The sequence below is a fragment of the Protomyctophum parallelum genome, assembly GCF_964188405.1.
Source record: "Protomyctophum parallelum genome assembly, chromosome: 6".
Lineage (NCBI taxonomy): Eukaryota > Metazoa > Chordata > Actinopteri > Myctophiformes > Myctophidae > Protomyctophum > Protomyctophum parallelum.
The window spans coordinates 25,726,806-25,752,858 of NC_139701.1; the positions used below are offsets into that span (position 1 = coordinate 25,726,806).

General features: G+C 40.8%; 1 protein-coding gene across 1 annotated transcript; it reads right to left on the minus strand.

Annotated features, from left to right (window-relative positions):
- On the minus strand, positions 1 to 17,598 carry LOC310860993 (ATP synthase mitochondrial F1 complex assembly factor 1-like; the record flags this gene model as incomplete). Its single annotated transcript, XM_083768231.1, has 10 exons — positions 1 to 924; positions 3,808 to 3,978; positions 8,501 to 8,608; positions 9,216 to 9,311; positions 9,462 to 9,509; positions 11,050 to 11,100; positions 16,487 to 16,549; positions 16,677 to 16,736; positions 16,970 to 17,078; positions 17,387 to 17,598. 9 exons carry the CDS (start codon positions 17,596 to 17,598, stop codon positions 3,808 to 3,810), a joined length of 918 nt encoding a protein of 305 aa, XP_083624357.1. The 3' UTR covers positions 1 to 924.
- Between the last annotated feature and the right edge of the window lie 8,455 nt (positions 17,599 to 26,053).

Consider the following 26,053-nt stretch of genomic DNA (forward strand, 5'->3'; position numbering starts at 1 on the left):
TTTGCTTTGGACAAAATTAGTCAGTTTTATTATTTTGCATTGATGGAAAAAGTACTCACACTTTGTACTTAAGTAAAAGTACCAATACTGCAATATAGAAAAATACCTGAGTAAACTAAACCCCTCAAAATTATTATTATTATTAAGTAGGCTAAATGCGCTTAGTTACTTTCCACCTGTTATTTTGGATATACAGTAGGAACTTTTAATTTAATCCCAAACTGCACTATACACACATGGATTACATGGAAGACTATTCCGTACTGTGTGTCATATTCACTGGAACTGGACATCAAGCCACTTGCTGAGTAGCTGATGCTGCTGTCATGTTGTTTTAATGACAGTTGTATTTTGGTTTGTTTGTATACACTACAGAATAGGGTTGATTATAGGGTGGAGCATATTTGCACAAGGAGGGGATAGCTCAACCCACTAGATTATCACAAACGCCTGATAACTAAACTAAACTGAAAAGTTTTTCAAAAGTTAAATTCACAATTGAAGTTATTTTTCAAACCATTTAGCATTATATGATGTGCATTGACAGCATTGTGCAATTTCCTAATGGTTTGTTTTACAATGAATGCCTGGGCTTTGTTTACTGTGATGTTCCGATCACCTGCCCTGTCCTGCAGCAGGGGTGCCCACACTTTTTTGACTTGAGAAAAAAAGTATTGTGGGTTTGAGCCGACCTTTTTTATGTCAATCAAGTCACCTTATAGGCAAATAGTTTTAACATTTAAATTATATATATTTTTAAGGGCGAATTCAGCTGCACACCGGGGTCACACTCAGCTATTAGTTTGTATTGGCAGTGTGGTCAGTGTACCTATATATCAAACACACCCAGTGTTATCAGTGCAATACACCTCCAGACCCACAGGAACGCACCCAGGGTGCCGGTGCCGGCGAGCCACACCGTGTCTGAAACGGTAGAGAAATGACAGAGTTACCATGTGGGGGTCCCCGGTGGTGGGGAAGTTCCAGACCCCCAGGAACGCGACCAGGGGGCCGTGCCGCCCAGCGTCCGAAACGGTTGAGAAATGACAGTTACCGTGTGGCGGTCCCTCTACTGTACCCTCTACTGCAGGGTTCCCCAATTAATTTTCCCCAAGGGCCATATTTTGACTAGGGTACCAGGCTGGGGGCCGAGTCGGCAGGCGCAAGGTCGAGGTCTTGCCCTGAAAATGTATTTTCAGGGCAAGACCTCGACCTCGCACGACCCCATTTGAAAAGGCCCCCCCAGTTTGACATGCAGAGGCTACTGTCCCCCATTTAATGCCATTTATATCTGGGGACCCCCCCCCCCCTTTTTTTTTAATTCTTCTTCTTCTAATTGGGGAACCCTGCTCTACTGTACTGTCACTGTTCTGGCACACCCGAAAGCATCATATATACAGTTAATACATGCGCGTGTGTGTGTTAGGTTGCGCACAGGTGGTGAAAAACAACCATGCTGTTTCCGTGCTCATACCCACCCACCCAGACACCCAGCCAGCCACCCACCCACCCAGCCAGCCACACACATAGCTACATAAGGGAGTGGTTGCACCACTGAAAAAAAAAAGAAACTGGCGCTTGGATAAAAAAAAGCTTTTTATTGAACATGAAATGCATGGGTGCCAATAGCCGACCCAGGGAAATTCTAACATTCGTGGCACCTTGGGTGAGCACTTTGACTTTAGATTTGAAATCTGAATGTTTATGTACATGTTTGCTTTGTAAATGTAGCAGTCGCAAAAAACAGGCTGAAGTTGTGCCAGGACAAGCATGATTCATGTGAACCATGGCTAGGACTGCAGGATCATCTGACGATTGCAAAAATGCTAGGCTGGAATCCAGACTGATTCACTATTTCCTAGAGCATGTACTTATTGTTTTAATTAAGCGATATTACACGAGAGGGTGTTCTATATTCATAATTAATGCACGCCTGCGGTGCTGTAGGAACTCGCCCGTTCCGAAAGGTATCGCAGAAGTGCAAATGACGATAAAGAACACCCTCGAGTGTAATATTACAATTATACAACAGTTACTCTTAAAACTAAGATAATCGCCGAAAAATGACAGATGTAGTCACTATGACCACAAATGTCCCAAGAAACTATAGCTAGCCTAGCCACAGAGTCTGCTGCGCTCTGGGAGAAAAACACAGCTTAAATCTTTGTTTTGATTAGGTGTACCTTTGCACTGGTTTAAGGAACGGCTAGAAGCGGTTTCAGATTGCTTCCTCGAAACGACCCGTTGTATAATTAAGATAATTATGTTTAATGAGTGATTATAAGCACATCATTCAGTTCAAAATATGTATTTTACCATTTGTATTAACTATTGAACAAGTAATCATTTCCAGGTAAACACCCACACCAAGGCCAATTAAGATGCACTCAACTACTGCCATGAGAAGAAAGTCATTCGTAGTTTATATTCGTATTATATTCTTTACATGTATACCGGTATATATACACACAGTAAATTTATAATTATAACAATTTTAAGCATATATAATTATATTCACACACATAATCATCTAATTATTTCTTGTACATGACTGCCACCCTGTGAACAGACATGTTTTGTTGAGTTTATGGGATATTTATTAACATAATAGATTCATAAAAAAAACCTGTACTCTGTTCCAGGGGGTAGCCAGCAAAAATAGTTATATATATAATTTTAATATAAAATATTGCAGCCTAATATGCTGTAAAAAGTCGGTTCGGCTCTGTAGAGACTCAACAGGAATCAAGACTCCTACATTACACTAACATCACTTTTACATTGATATCACAGTGGCATGTAACGATATATCTTATATCGATATATATCGATTTATTAAGAATTAATATTTTCCAAAAAAAGCTGTAAATCATATTCCATCATATTCGCATGCTTTTGGAGAGAAATGAGACAGACTCCATGCAGTCACTTTCAGTAGTAGAGGCCTGCAGAGGGGAGCTGTATGTGTCTGTGACACAGGTGATTGCTCATTAATACATCAAGGAAGGCAATTATGTTTCTGCACTGTCAAATAGGTTTACATCTATCCTAAGATGCCATCAAAGAAAATAAATGTTAACTCGAGCTAGGTTTAAACATGAAAGCATGTTTACAGTTGTTGCACAGAAATTAAGTAATTTTACATGAAAAGTAATGCTACTTTTGCAATGTAGTTAAAAAAAAAAATTGTGAAAAAAGCTAGGGGGGAAGATAAATCATTTAAAAATAATCTGCCATTTGTCTGGAAAATAATTGTGTTAAAAATATCGTGAAAAATCGTATCGTGAACCTCATATCGTGATACGTATTGTGAGTTGAGTGTATCGTTACATGCCTATATCACACAGATATGAGGAGAAAAAGACTGCCGAAGCAGACAACCCGCAACACTCCAGGTTAGATAATAAATCCTTATACTGTAGGTGCAAGGCTCGACGATAACTGAGAGAGAGAAGAAAATGCCAGCACTCACTTCTTCTCTCTATCACACAGATATCACAAACACAACCCGACAGCTCATTAGACACAAAGGAAAAGAAGTCACAGCACTCACGTGTCAAACTTTTGGCTGCAGTTTTCTTCCCAGTTCAGAGGAAGGCGACTTAGGACGTTTACTGTGATCTCTCACTCAGTAAACATACACATACAGTATACTATATATACAGTATGTTGTGTGCAAGCGACTCCCAAACCATGGGAATGGGAAACGCTTACATGTTTGTATATACAAATAAGTGAACTATACTTTCAGCCTGTCCCTCTCTAGTATCATGCAGCAGGTCTCTCCGTCTCCCTCTAGTATGATACCTAAGAGGCAGCAGACCCCAGTCCACTCTGCTCCAGTTCAGCGATGACAGACATATGTTTGAAGTCTGTTTGACTGTGGTTGAATGCCTCCACCAATCGGAACGTCTCCTGCCTCTGTGTGCCGTAGAACAGCTGCACCTGATTGGCCAGGCACTGGGCCTGGTGGACGCTCTGTAAAAAGGGGAAATGGTCAGAATGGTAAATTTTTTTCTTTTTTTTTTTGTCCCACGATTTTGTAACCCATTTTCACCCCTGTGTCAATCATCCTGTGATGTGATCCTGGGCTCTACACACCCTCTGCCAACCTAGGGAGAGCAACGGACTTAACTCATGCTTCCTTCATGCTTGAGTGTCCAAGTTGCTCCTTTACACCTGACAGGGGGGAGTTTCCCTGGTTGGACGTAGCGCGTGGAAGGAACACGTTATTCCAACCAGTTTCTTTCCCCTCCATCAGGTGTCCCGGCTGGCCAGGGGGAGGCAGTTTAGAGACCAGGATTACTGCATGTTTTTGTGAGGGTACCTACCCTAGGGCAGTGTTTCCCAACCTTTTTTGTCCCAGGGAACACTTTTCATAGCCTAAAAATCTCGGGGAACACCTGGGGGGAGGGGGGGGGGGGTATGTATATAATATATAATCGGCCAAATCGACATTAAAAAAATGACATTTGGGCGGCGTCGAACGCATTAAAACACTTATATTGTCTCACTCTTGACATTTTCTGAAATATGGCAGCCCTGTATATATATTATATATATACAGTGGAGGAAATAAGTATTTGATCCCCTGCTTTTTTTTGTAAATTTTGTAAATTTGCCCTAATACAAATAAATGAGCGGTCTATAATTCTTATGGTACTTTTATGTTAACAGATAGAGACAGAATATCAACAAAAAAGTCCAGAAAAAAACATTATATAAAGGTTATAAATTAAACTCCATTTGATCAGGTGAAATAAGTATTTGATCCCCAAGCACATCATGACTTAATACTTGGTGGAGAAACCCTTGTTGGCAAGCACAGAAGTCAGACGTTTCTTGTATTTGGTCACCAGGTTTGCACACACCTCAGGAGGAATTTTGGTCCACTCCTTTTTACAGATCCTCTCCAAATCCTGAAGGTTTCGAGGCTGTCGCTTGGCAACTCGAAGCTTCAGCTCCCTCCACAGATTTTCTATGGGATTAAGGTCTGGAGACTGGCTAGGCTACTCCATGACCTTAATGTGCTTCTTCTTGAGCCACTCCTTTGTTGCCTTGGCCGTATGTTTTGGGTCGTTGTCATGCTGGAAGACCCATCCACGACCCATCTTCAGTGCTCTGGTTGAGGGAAGGAGGTTCTTGTCCAAAATCTTACCGTACATGGCCCCGTCCATCAACCCCACAACACGGTGAAGTTGTCCTGTACCCTTAGCAGAGAAACACCCCCAAAGCATAATATTCCCACCTCCATGCTTGACGGTAGGGAATAGGGATGGTGTTCTGGGGTTTGTATTCAGCATTCCTCTCCCTCCAAACACGACGAGTCGAGTTGATGCCAAAGAGTTCAATTTTGGTCTCATCTGACCACATCACCTTCTCCCAAGCCTTCTCAGAATCATTTAGGTGTTCATTGGCAAACTTCAGACGGGCCTGTACATGTGTCTTCTTGAGCACGGGGACCTTGCGGTCACTTCAGGATTTCAATCCATTGCGGCGTAATGTGTTTCCAATGGTTTTCATCCCCACCGTCAAGCATGGAGGTGGGAATATTATGCTTTGGGGGTGTTTCTCTGCTAAGGGTACAGGACAACTTCACCGCGTTGTGGGGTTGATGGACGGGGCCATGTACGGTAAGATTTTGGACAAGAACCTCCTTCCCTCAACCAGAGCACTGAAGATGGGTCGTGGATAGGTCTTCCAGCATGACAACGACCCAAAACATACGGCCAAGGCAACAAAGGAGTGGCTCAAGAAGAAGCACATTAAGGTCATGGAGTAGCCTAGCCAGTCTCCAGACCTTAATCCCATAGAAAATCTGTGGAGGGAGCTGAAGCTTCGAGTTGCCAAGCGACGGCCTCGAAACCTTCAGGATTTGGAGAGGATCTGTAAAAAGGAGTGGACCAGAATTCCTCCTGAGGTGTGTGCAAACCTGGTGACCAAATGCAAGAAATGTCTGACTTCTGTGCTTGCCAACAAGGGTTTCTCCACCAAGTATTAAGTCATGATGTGCTTGGGGATCAAATACTTATTTCACCTGATCAAATGGAGTTTAATTTATAACCTTTATATAATGTTTTTTTCTGGACTTTTTTGTTGATGTCCTGTCTCTATCTGTTAACATAAAAGTACCATAAAGATTATAGACCGCTCATTTCTTTGTATTAGGGCAAATTTACAAAATGTACAAAAAAAAGCAGGGGATCAAATACTTATTTCCTCCACTGTATAGGCCTATATATTTAAAAAAAATCACACACGTGTGAACTGAGTGGTGCAATTCCCCCCCCCCCCCCTCTCTCTCTCTCTCTCTCTCTCTCTCTCTCTCACTCTCTCTCATTAGAGTCACTACCCCTCTCACTGTTTCTGGCGCCCCCTACTGCTATTATTAAGTCACATACTCATGCTCACACAGACAGACACACACACACACAAACAAACAAACACACAGACACACACACAAACAAACAAACAGGTACGAGGACATTGCAAGCTGGTTGTAGGAGTGGTTGCACCACTCAAAAAAAAATATATATAAATTAAATATATGGTAAAACGTCTTTGATACCAAACACATTATACTTTTGACAGAGTAAAACTTCGTCTTTGAATGAGACACCCCATACCTTCTGCATGGGCATGTTCAACCTAATGGCCAATAAGGATATTTAACACTGAGGTGCCCACGTGCCCACTCTTCCTGCACCCTTTTGCAATGTGAAATGCCACCAAATTCATAATCCTTGCCCACTTTCCTCCTGTCTTTTCTTTATATGGAATGAACATGTGAAAGCTGGTGTGCATTTATTGTGAAGGGGAAAGTTTCTAAACGTCTCAGCCTGTATATTTGTCTCCACCAGGCCGAAGGCATGGGGGGAGAGTATGTTTTGCACTCCGTCCGTCCGTCCGTCCGTCCGTCCGTCCGTGTGTGTGTGTGTGTGTGTGTCCGTCCGTCCGTGTGTCCGTGAGCAGCTAATCTCGGCCATCGTTAACCCGGTCGATGCCAAATTTTGCACACACACTCCCTGGATGCCAACGATGAACCTCTGCCCCAAACTTTCCAGAACGGCCTGTTATAGCACCACCAGGAGGCCGCTTTGTGCAAAACAAGTTTTTGCACAGTACACCTACAGATTTTGTCCAAACATCGCGCAAATTGGTACACAGTCTCTCTAGAGCCATTCAACGAAACCGGTCTTTCAGATTTCTCAGACTCCATCCTGATTGGTTAAGATTGGCTTCCAAAGTTCACAGGAGTGCTCAGTTTCAAACAAAATGCTGCAAATCATGAACACATCGCGTGATTTCCGTGAAATTGTGCACCCACATTCCCACTAGGCCGAGGACGAAATGCCACATGAACAATTTCAACTCAGCCTCAAGGTGGCGCTATAACTGGCCGAAAAGTGTTTTTACCTCTAACTGCACGGATCTGTGGATAACTTTGTATGCCAACTCCCTAGTTTACTTTTGTTGCCCTTTTATCCAACCACCAGATGAAGGCAAGCTGCAATGTCCTACATTCCTATCCTGGTGGAGACCTGTGCCCAGAAGGGCACTTTTTCTAGTTCCATGTGAAACTAGCTGATCTACAAGCTCACAAGGTGTGGTGGACGCGACGCGGTGTGAGCTTGTAACACTGCCCTAGGGGACACGGTCACGGGGAGAACATGCAAACTCCACACAGAAAGGCCCTTTCGCCAACCCCGCCTTCGGGTATGGGCACTGATGACGCGGAGGAGGAAACACGCCGCCAGCACCCACAGTGCCCCGAGCGGGAATCGAACCCAGGACCTTCTAGCTGTGAGGCGACAGCACTACCAACTGTGCCACTGTGCCCCCTCAGAATGGTACATTTAACTGATTTGAACATTTATTATAATTTTTTTCTCCCCATCCAGATAATACACCGTTAAACCAGAAATACTAGTCATGATTTGTCTTTTTTGTTGTTAATCTGTGTAGATAAAATATATCCATATACTGTATAATCTTAGTTAGAAATTTAACAAACTTGGGCTGAGCATATAGCCTGCATTACTATATGGGAGGTACAATAGAGCACCGAAGTCTGACGTCAATATCAGTAGAGGGCACAAATCCACAGGTTCATGTACTTTTTATTTGCATTGTAACTTTTTAGATCGCCTCATATAAGAACTGTTTGAAAAATAAACATATGTCATCCCGGCCATTTCACTCGAATATGAAGAATCAACTGACTGAGAGAAAACGCTATTGTTACTGCTACTGAATTAATTACATTTTCGGTAGAAACAGACATCATATATGATATCATATATGAGTGACTGACTGTCGCAAACGATACAGAGACACCTCCCTGACAATAACACCTTAAATGCTTAAATTAAACGATTTTAAGATGATCCCATGTTATTCTTCATAGAGAAATTACTTCCGTGAACCAGGCAGAACCAGGGGATGAGTGAGTGACGTCAGGACTTCGGCGGTCTATACAGCCTGGCCATGCATTACTTACTATGAACTTTTGGTCCATCTCTGCAGTCATGAGGATGATTCCCTTGTCTTTGCTGAGCTCAGGATAGTGGTAGAGAATCAACTGGCTGGGAGCGTGCTCTCCTAGGGACTAACATAACATCATTAATAACATAACATTAATAACAACATTATAACAATAAAAAAAATCTGAGCTCAGGATAGTGGTAGAGAATCAACTGGCTGGGAGCGTGCTCTCCTAGGGACTAACATAACATCATTAATAACAGAATCCGGTTTCTGAAAATTAATTTCTGTTTAATAAAAAGCTGGCGAGACATGGAGAGTGGAGACTCCCGTTACTGAGCAAACACTACACTACATAGCAATGAGTACTATCACAATAGAGCTTTTTAACACTATTTTTGCGACTGTAGGTCGCAGATTACTATGAAAAACATGTCAGTCCGTCAGTGACTCCAAACATCAAACCTTTAGATCTCCATATATGGAGCTGACCTGTTCCGACATTCCATATGTTGATCCTTCCCCACCTCTTCGATGTCTCCTTTTTGACTGATACCTGTCCATTCAAACTAGTACCAAAGAAAATCACTTATACTACTTAATGCCTTCCATGGAACTTCCAGCTCGCTTCCCAGTGCACTCTAGCCAATGAGAACGGCAGGCGTACTTGGACGTTGACACTAGCCAATGAGAACGGCCCGTGAGTGTATGAAAAACAGATGTGAGCGTACCTGGACGTTGATGAGGGAGGTGAAGTGAAGTTCATGCCCCGCCCACTGACCCAGGAAGAACTCGTATCCTTCCCGCTGAGGCAACGCGTACAGGAACTACACAGGAAGACATATATGGTCATAGGGAACTACACAGGAAGACATTATGGTCATAAGGAAAATAATAAAAAGAATGGCAATTTTTTATGTTCTCATGGGTATAGGCAATACGTGAGTACGCGCGGTGGAGGGGGGGGGGGGTCTTACCACTGGACAGGATTTGGCTCTGTTGAACATGACTTCAAACGTCTGGGTCTGTATGGATGGAAAGAAACACAATTTAAGGTTTGGTAAATGGTTCAAGAGTCTTGTAGATCTGCTATTATTATATCATACAAGGAAGTTTTTTCAGAATATTGTGGAAAAGTTAATTTTCTTCCGTAATATAATTTGAAAATTTTCATATATTCTAGATTCTATGCCAATTCATTTATCAACTTGGCAATTATATCATAAGACAAGCGGAGGAGCATTGTCTGACCAGCTGACAGGCATCTAAACAAATATGTATTCACTCCTAAAATGTATAGCTCTAAAACTAATACCAATATCCTACCAATACAATTGGTAGGATATTTCCAACTGTACTACAAGAAATAAAAATCACGCAATTAAAAAAAGATGTTTACAATGTAACAATTATAATTATGCTTAATCATTCAGCCATTTGAGCGCATATGTGCAAGATGATTAACACACTTATAAACAATCTCTGTGGAAATATAGCATTTTGATTTTGGCATAAATGGACATGCACGCCTAGTTTATTTGCTTTAACAGTCCTTCAGATACAATTTGGGCTTTTGGGCGGCGACGCCACTGTTTAAATCTTTCATGTAGAGTGAGGTCTCCATTTCTCCAAACGTATATATAATAGTACGTCCATGGAGTTATGTACTGTACAACAACCTGCGTTAAGGATAGAAGAAATCACACGCTCCAAAACTGTGCCCAGTGCAGGTAATATCTTCACACTGACTGGATTTATTCGGACCACCGGGAGATTGGAGATACTGTATAACCATCCACCAAGAACACACCAGCCTTTATCCATATGATTATGCATTAATTCGTCAATCACTCCATAAGCCTTGCCAGGCTCTCATTAACGTGGCGGCACTCAGTCACAGCAGTCAAGGCTCACGGGGGATCGTTAAATTAATATAGACTACAAAGGTATTCCATTCATGGCGATGCAACTGTGATCAGTGTGATGTCACTGTGTGATTCATGTAGCCTGCTACTATGTGACAAAGGTTGTAGCCTCACAGAATAATCCTACTGGCAAACACTGGGACACTTGCCAGTGTCCCAAAATGCACACTAACTTGCAAGTAGGTGCGTGCTTACTGTATGTGCGTGTGCGGACATGACAGGCAGTGGGAGGCGAAGGGGGGAAACGTATTCTTATTGGCTTTCCATATATTCCAGTTGTTCATGTTGGAAAATCAGGGCGTTTTGATCAATATTTAAATGACGGTCGGTTTCAGCCGTGACATTTATCACAGTTCCGACCAATTTTACGCTGGCATTGGCTGTATAGGATCACTTGATAAATCTCACATGGACCATGGTGTACGTTCATTCCTAAGCAGAAATTGAAGGCAGAATATACACTCCATTGATAAATGATGCCCATTGTGCATAAAGTGAAATATTTTGTTTTAATCTGGATGATTATGACATAAAGTGAGCCACACTTCACATCACATACATACATACCATAGTATGATGAATATGAACTACATACTGATATTATCATTAGCACTGAAACAATCCATGTGTAAAAGCTCACCGGTATGACTGCACTGATTGTGTCCTTAGTTGAATAATACTTCATCCAAAGCTAAAAGAGACAAAATAGATTCAATATTATTCGTATTTACAAATCATTGTTAATACTGTATGTCACATATCAAAGAGCTTATACTTATAATATCAAATGACATTATACATCATATATTAAATACATTTGAATAAAATCCCCTTATCTAGTTCTAAACCAAGTCAATACATGTAGTCCAGTACCTGCCTGTAGACCCTATCGCAATTTGGTGTTGGGTGAATTTCTCACTTGAACTGAGTCAATGGGTCCCTAGACATGAAAAATCAACGAGGTGCTCGTCCGCCATAGTGCCACGAATGGCGCAATGGCCACATAAAAAATGGCCACCATCGGCTATGATGAAAATCCAACCTTTTTGTTTTTTTGTGTTTAAGCACATGTAAAACATTCATTTTGACTAATTGTGGTGTGTGGAATTCATTTCTGATATTGTTTTGATGATTTGGGGTGATTTTGACCTTGAAAGGTCATAGTCAAGGTCATTTTGCTATTCCACAGACCTTGGCCATAACTTGTCCATTTTTAGGAGTAAGAACAGGAACAATAAGTCTATTTCAACTAAATTTGACTCTTAAAATTAATTTCTGATATTGTTTTGACCATTAGGGATCATCCTGTCATTGAATTATTGATGTTAATGTCATTTTTTAATAATTCGATTATGATTCTTTAGTCGCTTTTATTATATATTTTCATTATTTGTTTTCTTTACATAAACAAAATACATGGGCATGAGAAAAACAACAACAGCACCATATGTGCTGTGTGAATAAGCCCATTGTACAAAAGACTCTGTCCATGGCCCAAATGAGCCAATTCATTGCTATGGCAACCCCATAGTGGAGGATATTAAGTCGATATATCATAAGAATCGTTCACTTGATGGTACAAGCACCAAATTTGGTACACAAGTGCTTCAGAACCTACTCTCTCAGAAAAGTACGATGTACACTTGAAAAAACTAAATGGCCACCATTTTTCAAGATGGCCGCCAAATAAAAAGGGCCTTTTGTGGCGGTTCTGGACAACCGTGGGTCCGACCAACTCGAGACCGGGCACTGCACTCCCTGTGGGTGTGTGGAACGTGTATGTCGAATTTGAAGTGGGGCGAACGGTTCTTGAGTTACGTGGATTACAGACGTACAGACACACACAGAATTTGTGCAATTAGCAGATCATTGGAACGGTTGTTCGCTTGGTGATACAAGCGTGACATTTGCCGTGAACATTCCTTTGGTCAACTCTTTAAACCGAGCCATCCAAAAATCCAATATGGCGGTGATATTTCAAGATGGCCACCAAAATTAGACTGGTTTTGCATTTCTGCATATATTTGGCTATACCTTTGTGATGTACTGAACCATACTGTATAATACTGTACGGCACTGTAGGGCACCATACTGTACCATACCTTAATGTATGGTATCATACTGTACTGTACTGTACTGTACCATACTGCATGGTACCATACTGTACCATACTGTACCTTACTGTATGGTATCATACTGTACCTTACTGTACTGTACGGCATCATACTGTACTGTACCATACTTTATGGTATCATACTGTACCATGCCGTACCGCACGTTACTGTACCGTACTGTACTTTACCATACTGTACTGTAACATACTGTAGTGTACTGTACAGTACCGTGTGTGTGTGTGTGTGTGTGTGTGTGTGTGTGTGTGTGTGTGTGCACGCACAGGGAAAAGGGGAGGACCCCTTTTGGTTTTGTTTTCTGCATCTTCCTCTGTGACCTGCCACCTTCATGTCATCTCTCACAGCATCCTTAAACCTCGTCTTTGGCCATCCTCTTACCTGGCAGCTACATCTTCAGCATCCTTCTCCCAATGTACCCTCATCCCTCCTTTTCACATGTCTAAACCATCTCAACCTCACCTCTCTTGCTTTATCCCCAAACCTTCTAACCTGGGCTGATCCTCTAATTTAGTCATTTCTGATCAAGTCCTTCCTTTTCACTCCTAATGAGAACCATAGCATCCTTAATTCTGCCACCTCCAGCTGTGCCTCCTTTTCATCAGTGCCACCGTTTCCAACCGTACGGCATGGCTGGTCTCACTACCATCGTATACATCTTCCCTCTCACTGGTAGCCTTCTGTCACAAATAACTCCTGACACATATGTCCCATATTCTCAATACACTGGCTTCACTTGCTAGAACATTTCCATCTCTATACTCACCTTAACCTGTTACACTACTGTCTACTCTCTGGTCAATTGGTACAAATATTTTTCTCCCTCCCTCACCATCTCTCTTTGCACTTACTGTACATCTCATATACTTTATCTTAGCCCTGACCACTTCTTAGCCTACACCACCTGACATCACATCTCTCTCTTCTTACCCATTATCTAAAAAAAAAAACCAATGGGCATTGCCCATTGACATATATTCAAGTCTGTGTGTGTCTGTACATCTGTAATCCACGTAACCCGAGAACCGTTTGCCCCACTGACTTCACCGAATTCGACACACACGTTCCACACACCCACAGGGAGTGCAGTGCCCGGTCTCGAGTTGGTCGGACCCACGGTTGTCCAGAACTGCCACAAAAGGCCCTTTTCATTTGGCGGCCATCTTGAAAAATGGTGGCCATTTAGTTTTTTCAAGTGGACAACGTACTTTTCTGAGAGAGTAGGTTCTGAAGCACTTGTGTACCAAATTTGGTGCTTGTACCATCAAGTGAACGATTCTTATGATATATTGACTTAATATCCTCCACTATGGGGTTGCCATAGCAATGAATTGGCTCATTTGGGCCATGGACAGAGTCTTTTGTACAATGGGCTTATTCACACAGCACATATAATAATAATAATAATAATAAAACTTTATTTGTATAGCACCTTTCATGACATCAAATGCAGCTCAAAGTGCTTTACAGAACAATGGAGAATAAAATAAAAGCAAAGCATAAAAGAAAAGCAAGGCAACGACATTAAAAAACAAGCAGTAATGCAATACAGTGAGGACATGAATAACACAAAATATAAGATCACTTAAAGGCAATGTTGTAGAAGTGGGTCTTGAGCTGAGCTTTAAAAATGTCTACAGAGGCTGCCTGACGAAGGTACAGAGGGAGCTTGTTCCATGCCGATGGCCCGTAGAAGCAAAAAGCTGCTTCCCCGTATTTTTTAGTTGCCATTTTTTTAGGCAAAGCGAGCAGGCCAGCAGTGGAAGACCTTAGCGGGCGGTTTGGGACATATTTAGGCAAGCAGTCATGTAGGTAGGAAGGTGCGAGACCATTGAGGGCTTTATAGACAAGTAAAAGAATTTTAAAATCAATCCTAAAAACAACCGGAAGCCAGTGCAGTGATGCCAAAACTGGAGTAATATGTTCTCTCATCTTAGTTCTAGTTAAAACTCTGGCTGCTGCATTTTGGACAAGTTGTAATCTGTCAGTTGTTTTCTTAGGCAGTCCTGAAAAAAGTGCATTGCAGTAATCAAGCCGAGAGAAAACAAAGGCGTGGATTAGCGTTTTTGCATCGTCCAAGGACACATAGGCTCTGATTCGTGCAATATTTCTAAGGTGAAAAAAGGCAATCTTGGTAACATGATTAATGTGTGAATTAAAATTCAATTCGGAATCAATAATAACCCCCAGGTTCTTTACTGTACTGTTACTGTCTACAGTCAGGTTGCCAAGTCTGCTTAATATTGATTCTTTCTGCTCACTAGAGCCGATTATGAGAACTTCTGTCTTGTCCTCATTTAGCTTGAGAATATGGTGCTGTTGTTGTTTTTCTCATGCCCATGTATTTTGTTTATGTAAAGAAAACAAATCATGAAAATATATAATAAAAGCGACTAAAGAATCATAATCGAATTATTGAAAAATGACATTAACATCAATAATTCAATGACAGGATGATCCCTAATGGTCAAAACAATATCAGAAATTAATTTTAAGAGTCAGATTTAGTTGAAATAGACTTATTGTTCCTGTTCTTACTCCTAAAAATGGACAAGTTATGGCCAAGGTCTGTGGAATAGCAAAATGACCTTGACTATGACCTTTCAAGGTCAAAATCACCCCAAATCATCAAAACAATATCAGAAATGAATTCCACACACCACAATTAGTCAAAATGAATGTATTACATGTGCTTAAACACTAAAAAACAAAAAGGTTGGATTTTCATCATAGCCGATGGCGGCCATTTTTGATGTGGCCATTGCGCCATTCGTGGCACTATGGCGGACGAGCACTTCGTTGATTTTTCATGTCTAGGGACCCATTGACTCAGTTCAAGTGAGAAATTCCCCCAACACCAAATTGCGATAGGGTCTACAGGCAGGTACTGGACTAATGCTTATATCTAAGGGGTTATATCAGTTCAGAGCATCTTTCCATAGTTATTTTCATTTTTATTATATTTCCAGATTAGTTTAGATTCACAAATGGGTTGTCTCATTTCAGTTTGACAGTTATAATACATAACAGTAATTCTCAAACATGTGCATGTTTGCCAGGCCCAAAATGTAAATGTATTTGACTACCACAAACCCCAGTTTGAACTTTGAACAGATTGTGTTCCAGGCCAGGGACCCCATAAGAGAATATTTATGTTATATATTAGATATAGTACAGAATTCTGCACACAACTGTTAGTTCACTTGCTACACAACGAGAGCCATTTGTCTCTCCACTCACATCACATGGCCACATTGTGGGCTTGTAAAATAGGGCTTACAGTAAGTGATTAAATCTAGGAAGACACTTCCGTACAGATATTAGGCTGTGTTCACACTGTATGGTAGGCTAATCCCAATTTAAATGTGATCTTTAGGACTGACTGTACACACCGTTATTAAATCTGATCTTTAAAACTGACTGTCCACAGTCACACTATTAAGATTCAAGATGTACTGTATCATACTATGAAATCAATGATTTGTGTTCAGAAACTTCAGACATCACTGAAAATAGCAGAAACTTGCACACCCATGACCACTGAACAGGACAAGCATTCAGCTGCCGTCTTCAGTGGTCGGATAGCTGGGCCGTGTGCATTTTAAGAGAATGATTATTTTAATGATTAATTCATAGATTTTTTTTGTTTTTTATGTAAAGCGTCCTAAATAAATGAGACGGTGGTGGCTCAGGGGTAGAGTCTCCGGATGGTAACAGCAAGGTCGGCAATTCGAACCTGTGCTCCCCCAGAGTTATGAATGGGTGAATGTAATGCACAATCTATGTAAAGCGCCTTGGATAAAGGTGCTATATAAATGCACCAGTTACCATTTAAATACATAATCTGACCAGACTGACCTCCAAAATCTCCAGTCTTGTTGTGAATGATATAATACAGATACAGTATGCAGTACTATGTACATGGATTTATAATCTATTCACACTGACCTCAGAGATCTCATCTCTAGTGTTGTTGTGAATCATTTCCAGGTTCAAGATGGATCCCAGCGTCTGAACAGGAAACAATTCATGGCATTACATGAGATTTCTGTAAGGTTGCAACAATGTATTCAATCAAACTAATTGGTTTAATCAAGAATCGAATAAAATCATGATTAATCATGATTATTTTTTTTACCTTGTCTTTAGTAAAGCCTCCAGAGTGTCCTCCTGTAGACTGACGGTCTTTCTTGTCCAACTATAAAAACATCAACATTTAAATTGACATCTTATTCATCAACATCGTTCATATATCTAGATGTATATCATCTCATAGTAAGTAAACATTTACATCTTAAATTCACCATCATTCACATTCATATATACAGATGTATAGCATAGTAAACATTATTTAGCACTATCGGAATACTGATCAGATGATTCTAACAGCATTTTTGATACATGTTGAGTACAACACGACAGACAGCCTACCTCCTGCTCCATCATTCTGACAAACTCTGCTTGTTTAGAGTGTCCAATCGGTTCATTCTTCACTTCATGACGTTTCTCCAGTCGTGCCTTAAACTCCTGGGGTTTGGCACTAAAAAATGCCAAAAACAATTCTCTATCTCCATCAGTAGAAAATAGCACCATATTTCAGGATGGTGCACACAAATTAAGAAACATCGACATCTACTGGGCCGTTGGGGTATTACAGGGACTAAATACAAAATAATGGTCATCTAAATCTAAATGTTTAACACAACACAACGGTATAATCATATATTTAATCAAACACTGTCAACATTTTCACATAGACAGTTTTGAATCGCAATCAAATTGATGTTAGAACATCTGAAGCGTGCAGGGCTGTGTGGTTTACTAGGCATGTTTAGCATGTTAGCTTACCTGCGCAGCCTGCGGATCTTGTCTTGGTATTTGTTGTAATAAGGATTGTCATCCAGCGTCTCTGGACGCAGCTTGACGCAGAAGGTTCTGAAGTGGGTCGGAACCAGACCAGGGATGAGGGGAGTGATGCCTGCGCTTCTGACCGCTAACATCCCACGATACCAACAGGACATCTGCACCATAGCCGCCGCCATCTTACCTTCACTCTCCATCAATGGTCCGACTGGGAACGTTTTCTTTCACTGCTTATTCATTCCGGGGTTCTACTCTACCTGTAGAGATAGAGGACAAAATGCAAATCTAACTTTAGCCGTGTGTTACCTCAATTCTGATCAGAGATCAGATAAGACATTAGCCCTGTTAGAGCTATGGACCAGTACTGTTTGAACCAACAACCAAGTTACCCTAATTGGGTACTTTCGTTGAATTGTATACCCATTGTACAAACTGTTAATACAATTTGCAATCAATCAATCAAACCAAGCTTTCTGTTCCAAGCCACCCGATGTTGTGATGAAGGATTTACACAAGACACATTATGTATCCACTTATTAGATTGCATTCAAACATCCATAGTAGTAGTAGTAGTAGTAGTAGTATAAGAGCCTTGCCGAGCCATGAGACCCAAAGCTCCTGTTTCTGTAGCGTGAGGCAGCTTGATGCAGCTTGATGTCCTACTATACCTGCCATATTTCTATTCTAAGCTCCATCTCGAAAGTTATGGATAAAATTGTCTATGAACAGGTTGAAAAGTATCTTGTAAAAAAATCCAATGCAAGGACATGTCCTTAAAACTGTTTTTTTGCAAGGAATTTGTTTGGGCCTGACACAACAACACTAAAACAAAAAGTAAAAAATAATATAATTACATTACATTAAAATAAATATGAGGGACAATATACATCCATACTATAACAAAAAAACATCGCATGGATGCACCTGGGACGTATCAGTGATGTATCCTGAGGTCAACAGGGTTTCGGGTCTCGCAACATCATACCCCTCACTCAGGCGACCCAGCCGGGAGTGATCAAGTCCCGACTTACGTCCCAGTAGCTACCCTCAATCAGTCCCATTAGGGAAAAACCAGGGGCACACAATCCGTTGGAACTACTCCAGAACTACTCTGCCAGGGCTTGGAGGTACACTTCTGGCACATGGAGGGACTAGGCTCTGTGGGTTGTCTCCTGTCCGGGCCCCTCCTACGTCTCACCAGGTCCACTCCTGCTCTCACCAGAGCGAGGACCTGTGCGTTGCACCAGAGTCCCAGCACCAGACAGTTCATTCAGGAGCCCTCCTAAAGGCCTCCCCAAGGGTTGTTGGGCTTCCTCCTAACGGAGGACACAGGCTGGGGCGCTAACCCATACTGCTCACCCGGTTGCCGTCTACATTCCGGCTGTCACCCGTCTCTCCGGTGGTCACCAGACTATACCTGGTTGTCACATAGTCTAACCATTCCTATGAGTCATACATACATACAAGATTATTGATGATTTCATGAGTTGATAATAATTAAGTAAGAACTGGTACAGTAAGTGGCCTAGCTAGGTTACTTGAGTACTTTGACCGAAGTTACCCTATTATTCATGTATTTCAGTCAGACAGTTAGCACGTAGCTTTGTTATTCACATGTCATTCAGTCAGACAGTTAGCACATAGCTTTGTTATTCACAAGTCATTCAGTCAGCACATAGAGGTGATGACTCATTGAAGGTGTGATTTGCATTGTTTTGTCTGTAAGTGGCGTGGAACGATAGTGGCTAATTTGCAATGGTGTATAGGTTTACCACTGAGTTGATATTCAGTCAGTTACAAGAACTGGTATAACGATGTGGGTCATCATTGTAGTTCTTTTGCACGTCAGTAGGCCTACCAGACATTAAAATTAAAGCAATGGCCCCATTGATGCCCCCCTCCCCCCAGTTGTATGGCAAACTACTTACTTGAGTCAGTATCCAGTAATATAACTCTCCATAAATAAAACCTAAATTATAATCGTAACTGTGTACTTGAATGAGCCCATATGCACTGTTGATTCATCATTTGCATAGACCAGTACTCCCGTTGCAATATAATCTGTCTGAAAAACTCAAAACTGTTAATTTTCTCTGCTACTTTTGAGTTTTGTGTTTTGATGCTTGTTTTGATGTGTGACACTGACAATGATCAAGTATAGGCCCGACTTGTGCAGGGCATTCATTTACGAAAAACACAAGTTTGAATATGGAGATATAATAAGACAGCAACGATAAGATTGCCACACTTCACTCCCATCTCCATGGCAGTGTCAACATCAGTGTACAGTTTCTATATCAATGTGTTGCGAATATGAATGGGAATCTATTATGATCTGATTATACACAGAGACAATGGCTAAACTTTTTATGTTCTGCTTTGTTTTCCAGGAGTCTTGACTCTTGGTATATTAATTCCATAGTTGCTTGCATTGATGAAATACCAACACCATCAGCTCTTTCATTCAGTGCTGGACCACAATGAAAAACACTGTGAAAAGAAAGCAGAAAAAGTATACAGTGCTACATACATTATGCAATACATAAGGTTCTACTTTATTAACAAGACTGGTGTAACAACTCACATACATATACTTTAGTATAGTAAACTATACTAAAGTAAACTATAACAGTAAACTATACAAACTTCAACACAGCTGCGAACAACCTGAGAGAAAGGGCAAGAAGGGCTTTCTATATGCCATCAAAGGAACGTTAAGCTAGACATCCCAATAGAAATCTGGTTAAAGATATTAGACTCTGTAATTTAACCCATCTCCCTCTATGGTTGTGAGATCTGGTGTCCCCTTACCAACCAAGAACCTGAAAAATGGGATAAACACCAAACAGAGACTCTGCACACAGAACTCTGCAAATCCATCCTCTGCACCCAACGAAAAACAACAAACAATGCTTGCAGGGCAGAATTAGGGAGATACCCACATCAAAATAAAGAAAAGAGTAGGCTACTTAAATTTCATGACCACCACCTAAAAGAAAGCAACACAGACACGCTCCATAACATAGCCCTCAATCATGGAGAACATGCCCCCTAGTCTAGACTATGCAGCCTAGCTGGTCCAGGGAATATCAATATACACAAATGCAAGCACAGCCACCACTGAGAAAACCCATTGGACTTAACCAACAAAACAAAAAGAAAGCTACTGTACCTGGCATACTGGAAAGAGACCACCAAAAAGCTAAATGGAATGCTATCTATCACTAAAAAGAGATACATTGGCTGAATACCTAAACACGGTAAACGATCAAAAACTTAGGAAAGCACAGACTCAGTGAACAGCCTTGCAATAAAGAAAGATCCCACTCCCAAGGGAAGACAGACTTGCACCCACTGCACAGTGCATACACAATAGCCTTGGAAACCCTTTCCTGGAAAACACACAATGTGGTAGAAACAGAGCTAGACTTTCTAACCACCTTCCCACTATACAAAGACAGCAGAGACACATACTTCCCACAGATTACACACACCCAACGTGAGTTTGAAACTATGATGACCAACGACCAAAAATCCCATACCGATGTGCAAACACAGCAGCAAGATTTGTGAACTGTTGTGACAAAAGAAGGTTCGCCAATGGAATACAACCACCCTAAGGACTAATCTGTACCAAGTAGACTGCTAGACCTTGCACAAAACAGAGCTGCTACCTTTAAATCTTAGTTTTCTGATAGTCATGAGAAAAATGCTGCCATGAAGTGACTGCAAAAAAGTGCTATTTGTTTCAAAAAAGCTTTATAGGCTATCCTGTTATAACATGTACATAACGATGCAATGTGACAAAGCTCTGTTTTACAAATTTCTATAGGCCTACCCCCTCCAACTGTATACTTTCCCCATTGTCAACTGTTTTTGTTGTATTGTGAGTGACCCTTGCTTTGGCAATGTAAACGTTTGTTTTCTCATGCCAATATAAAGCTGTAATTGTAATTGTAAACTAATATGAACTATAGGCCTATATTGAACTGTGTGTAAATCAGTAAAGTCCACATAATATGTGGACACCTTATATTATAAGGTGGATGATAGCTTACATCAAACATTATTCGAATGAACAGTGCCTGCATGGGTGTGTTGTACTGCTTTCAGGAGGAACATTTTTGAATAACAAAACACCGTACTTCTTTTCTACACCACTAGTCTTGGAGTTTCGGTCTGTTGTTGGTGTGACACCCCCCCCCCCCCCCCCCCCCCCCCCACACACACACACACACACACACACACACACACACACACACTGATAGGCCATCGCAAACACACACGTCTGTGCGTATTTAAGAGGACTCTGTTCTGTTTGGTCATTGTGCTTGACTGCTTGAGTTGGTGAAGACTGAAGAGCTAAACGTCTCTTCATAGGTGAAGTCAGGATCCTGTTTTTACTGATTGACTAAGAGCCTGAGGATACGGTCAAGCAACAGCTGCGTGGTTTCCAAATTCCATAGTGTTGATCTATTCTCCACCACCAGTCATAGAGTCGAGACGAGACATGGCTTTACTACAAACACTGAAGTCTCTGCTCAACAACTTGCAACTCAACAAGAGACTCTCTGCTGCTGCTGCTGAAAACATAGTTTGGATCGTTGGAAAAATCATAACAGAGTATGAGTACCAAGATTCCTGTTCCAAGAGGGAAATTGACCGCCAACGCAGACTGCTGGATATGATATACCGATCAGGTTGGTAACACTATAGTTCACCACACTGTAAAAACTGAGTTTGAACATTTATTGGAAATTAAAAAGTAAAGTACAAATAGCTCACTTAAGTACAGTAGCCTACTTTCCACCACACTGCTATAGTGCCATTATGTTTTAGAGTCTAAAACTTTTGCCATGGTCTAAAATTTAGACCATATGGCAAAAGTTACTGAAAGTTTCAGTAATTAGTGAATTTAGCAAAAGTAGCACAGAAAAACAATGGATGTAGTTCAAACATGTAATGGTTTTGTGTTATTTTGTCCCTGCACCTCCCTGCGTGTAAAGAGGTTTCTCTTGAGAGGAGGAGGCCCAGTCTGGTCCAGAAGCAACCCGAACCTCCCCTGATCAACCTGGATGAAAACACAGAGGCACAGCCGCTGGCCACAACAACCTCAACTCAACCCATGGAAACACACGCTGACGTGGAGGACTGTGGAGCATCAGCACTGCCACGCAAATCACGCAAAAGGAAAAACGTGGAAGGACAAAAATCGTCTTCGAGCAACAAGCCGTCACACTTCCCGGACCCAGAGTCTCCAGAACCAATCCCTGCGTCCATGGAGGTTCAAACAGTGAAAAGGAAGAGCGGGAGGAGATGGATAAAGATGCAGCACATTCCATGTAGCATTTGTGGTGAATCTGTGTTAGATATGGAGATGGACAAGCACAAGGAAGAGGTTCACGTAGGGAGAAAATACTTTAAAATTAGATGTTGCTATTGTGACGAAGGATTTAATTTTTACACAAAACACAAAACACACATGATAGAATGCATGCTAAAACAACCTGTTTCTGGATCCTTATCCTACAAACAATTTTCAATTTCCTACAATTTAGGCATTTAGCAGACGCTCTTAGTCTTAATCCAGAGCGATTTACATTAAGCAAGAACAAAAAAGCATGGGGATACATCATAAAAAGCATTTATCATGAAACATGTAAGCTAAGAACGTAACAGTGGAATATCTATATAATGAAACTATACATATAAACTATACATATATACTATACTATGCTATAAACATGTACTATGACGTGCTGTGATTACATACAATGCAATTATAGTGCTGTATACATAACATGCTATAAGTCTGTATCAACTGCTATCTAAGTCTACAAAACCGCTGTTTAAAGTAGAAATGCAGAAGATCAAACATTCTACAAAAGAAACTCAGTGGCAACAAGCTCTCAAGCATTATTTTGTACCCCATTGCATTTTCATCAATAAAAATGTATAACAAAATCAACATACTGTGTTACTTAATACAGGTGCATACACAGTGAAATGCTTGTGTGACATGGTGGATAAGACTGCTAACATCAATTAAACAACAACAATAATATTGGATATGATACGAAAAATAAATTAAATAAAGAAAATAAAGCAAGATTATATAATTCAATAAAATAAAAAAATATATAAATGAGATAGTGATAAACCGTATGATTCTATAGCATCTGTCTATACAACATGGTATTTAGTTACATTATTTTTTTACCATTTGTGGTCAAAACACACACTCAAACCATCTTCCAAAGGGATGGGAAGTACTACTATCCACACTACAGATTACTTAGTAAAGGAAAAAATGGTACATTACTTGAATAAAACATACAACTATAAAATATACAAATGTATACAAATCTACAAGTATATCTATGAGTATTATACATGAATACATTTAAAGTTGCACATATAAATGTGTCCGTTATGGTTATGGTTGCCTGCCTGATCGAGGTGTCACTGGTGTTAGAGCACAGTTGTCAGTGTTTTACCCGCAGTCTTTTTAAGCATGCAAGGATGGACTGGACCAATGGTAACAAATTTCCCTCCGATTAATTAGGTGTACAGTGAAGAATGACATTCTCACTCTTTCTCGGGCCATAGATGCTGGCCAATAGGAATCACAAATCTTTGTATCTCAAATACTGTATATATATTTTTAAATCACATTTTATGTTATTGAGAAGTATTCATGAGGGGCACGGTGGCACAGTTGGCAGTGCCGTCGCCTCACAGCTAGAAGGTCCTGGGTTTGATTCCCGCTGTGGGCGCTGGGGGCGTGCTCCCTCCTCCGCGTCATCATCAGTGCCCATACCCGAGGCGGGGCTGGAGAAAGGGCCTTTTTGTGTGGAGTTTGCATGTTCTCCCCATGCCCCCCCCCCCCCCCCCCCCAGGTTGGCAGAGGAAGTGTAGCGTGACACTGAAGTATTCATGAGAGTGTTTTAGAGATTCAAGATTCAAAGGATTTATTTGTCAATCAATCACTCGTACAGGTAAAAGTAGTGAAACTTTGGCATGGCATGGTCTGCAGACTGTGCTAACAATAACAATAATGATATGGCATAGTATATAGTGGGTTAAGTAAAAATCTTTCAACACCATTGGAGTAGGGGAGAATAACTTTGGGTCCAGATATTTAGAACATATAATAAAAAGTACTGTCATACAGTACATACCAGTAATACACATACAGTAGTGCAAGTATAGTATGTGCAAACTACAATAAGAGATACTTACACATTCATGGCAATTTTTTATCATTCAGGGGCTGTTGACCAGCTCAGTGGCCTTGTGGTTAGAGTGTCCGCCCTGAGACTGGGAGGGTTCAATCATACCAAAGACTCTAAAAATGGGACCCAGTGCCTCCCTGCTTTACACTCAGCATCAAGGGTTGTATTGGGGGTAAGTCCCTGTGACATACTCGCGTGATGTCCAGGGGGTGTACTTGTACATCAAGCTGCCTCACTGTACAGAAACAGGAGATAGGCTCCTGCCCTATGGACAAATAAAACAGAAGAAAGAAAGAAAAAACACTAAATCCCCAAATACATTGAACTGTTATTATTATTATGTAATAATTATTGGACTTTTTTAATCTGCTCTGAAGAAGGCGGTCACCGAAAAACTCTCTCGAAAATGCATCTGAGCCAGTATTGCACCCGTCTACTAATAATTAGAAATAGGGATGGGACGATATGAAAAATACATGTTATGATTATTGTGGCAAAAGTATATATAAGGAACCTCCATGGACGCAATAAATTAAATTGTGATATTCATGATAATCACAATATGGTTAAAACTTAAAATGCCCTATTCTGGGGGAGAACGTTCTCCAAAAATAGACGATCTACAAGCTCACAACGCGCGTTGTGATCTTGTAGATGTTTGGTGAATTGATTTGTGTAGAGCCAAATGAGCTCTATAAAGGTCAGTTGTATCACGTATAGAGGGTTTAAGTGGTACTTAATTTGCAGCTCAACAAAAAGTATAATTCATCCTAGTGTATGACAGAGGAAAAATTCATGATTAACTAAAATCTCTGCAATACGATTATTGCGAGCGTTTTTTCATATTTTATGTCTGTTTTACCATTGTCCCCTGCAGTTCAATGGTGGTGGTTTCGGTCTTGGTTCTTAGCAGGGGAGGACTGTAGTTGTTTATTTTCTCCGCCCCCAAGCTGTCATCCTCAGGGTAGGGTATGGTTGCCACGGTGAGGTGATTTCCCCACCAATTCAGGAAAAGAATGACAAACCGTTTTTTACCGGTAATATCGGATGTGCATTGGCATAGCCTACTACACTTCACTGTGTGTGTTGTCTACTCTTTTCTTTATACCGCCATCTACTAGTCTGCTTTAATTAAGTAAATTAACGTTTTCTACAAGATCGCATGTCAAATTGTGAGCATGTTGATTGTTGGCTACTGTATATTTACAATGTTTTTGAAATGTAGTGGACATTAAAAAGACTCAAAGTATACTAAATAAATGTACTATACCGTCAATTCAAGTAAATGACAAATGTACCATGTCTGAGACTCTGCTGCTTTAGAATATGGATGTATACAAACAGAAGTGCAGACAGGCTCTGTAGCGGAGCAGACATTTCCAGTTTATGATTTTATCATCCGTATTAACTGTATTGA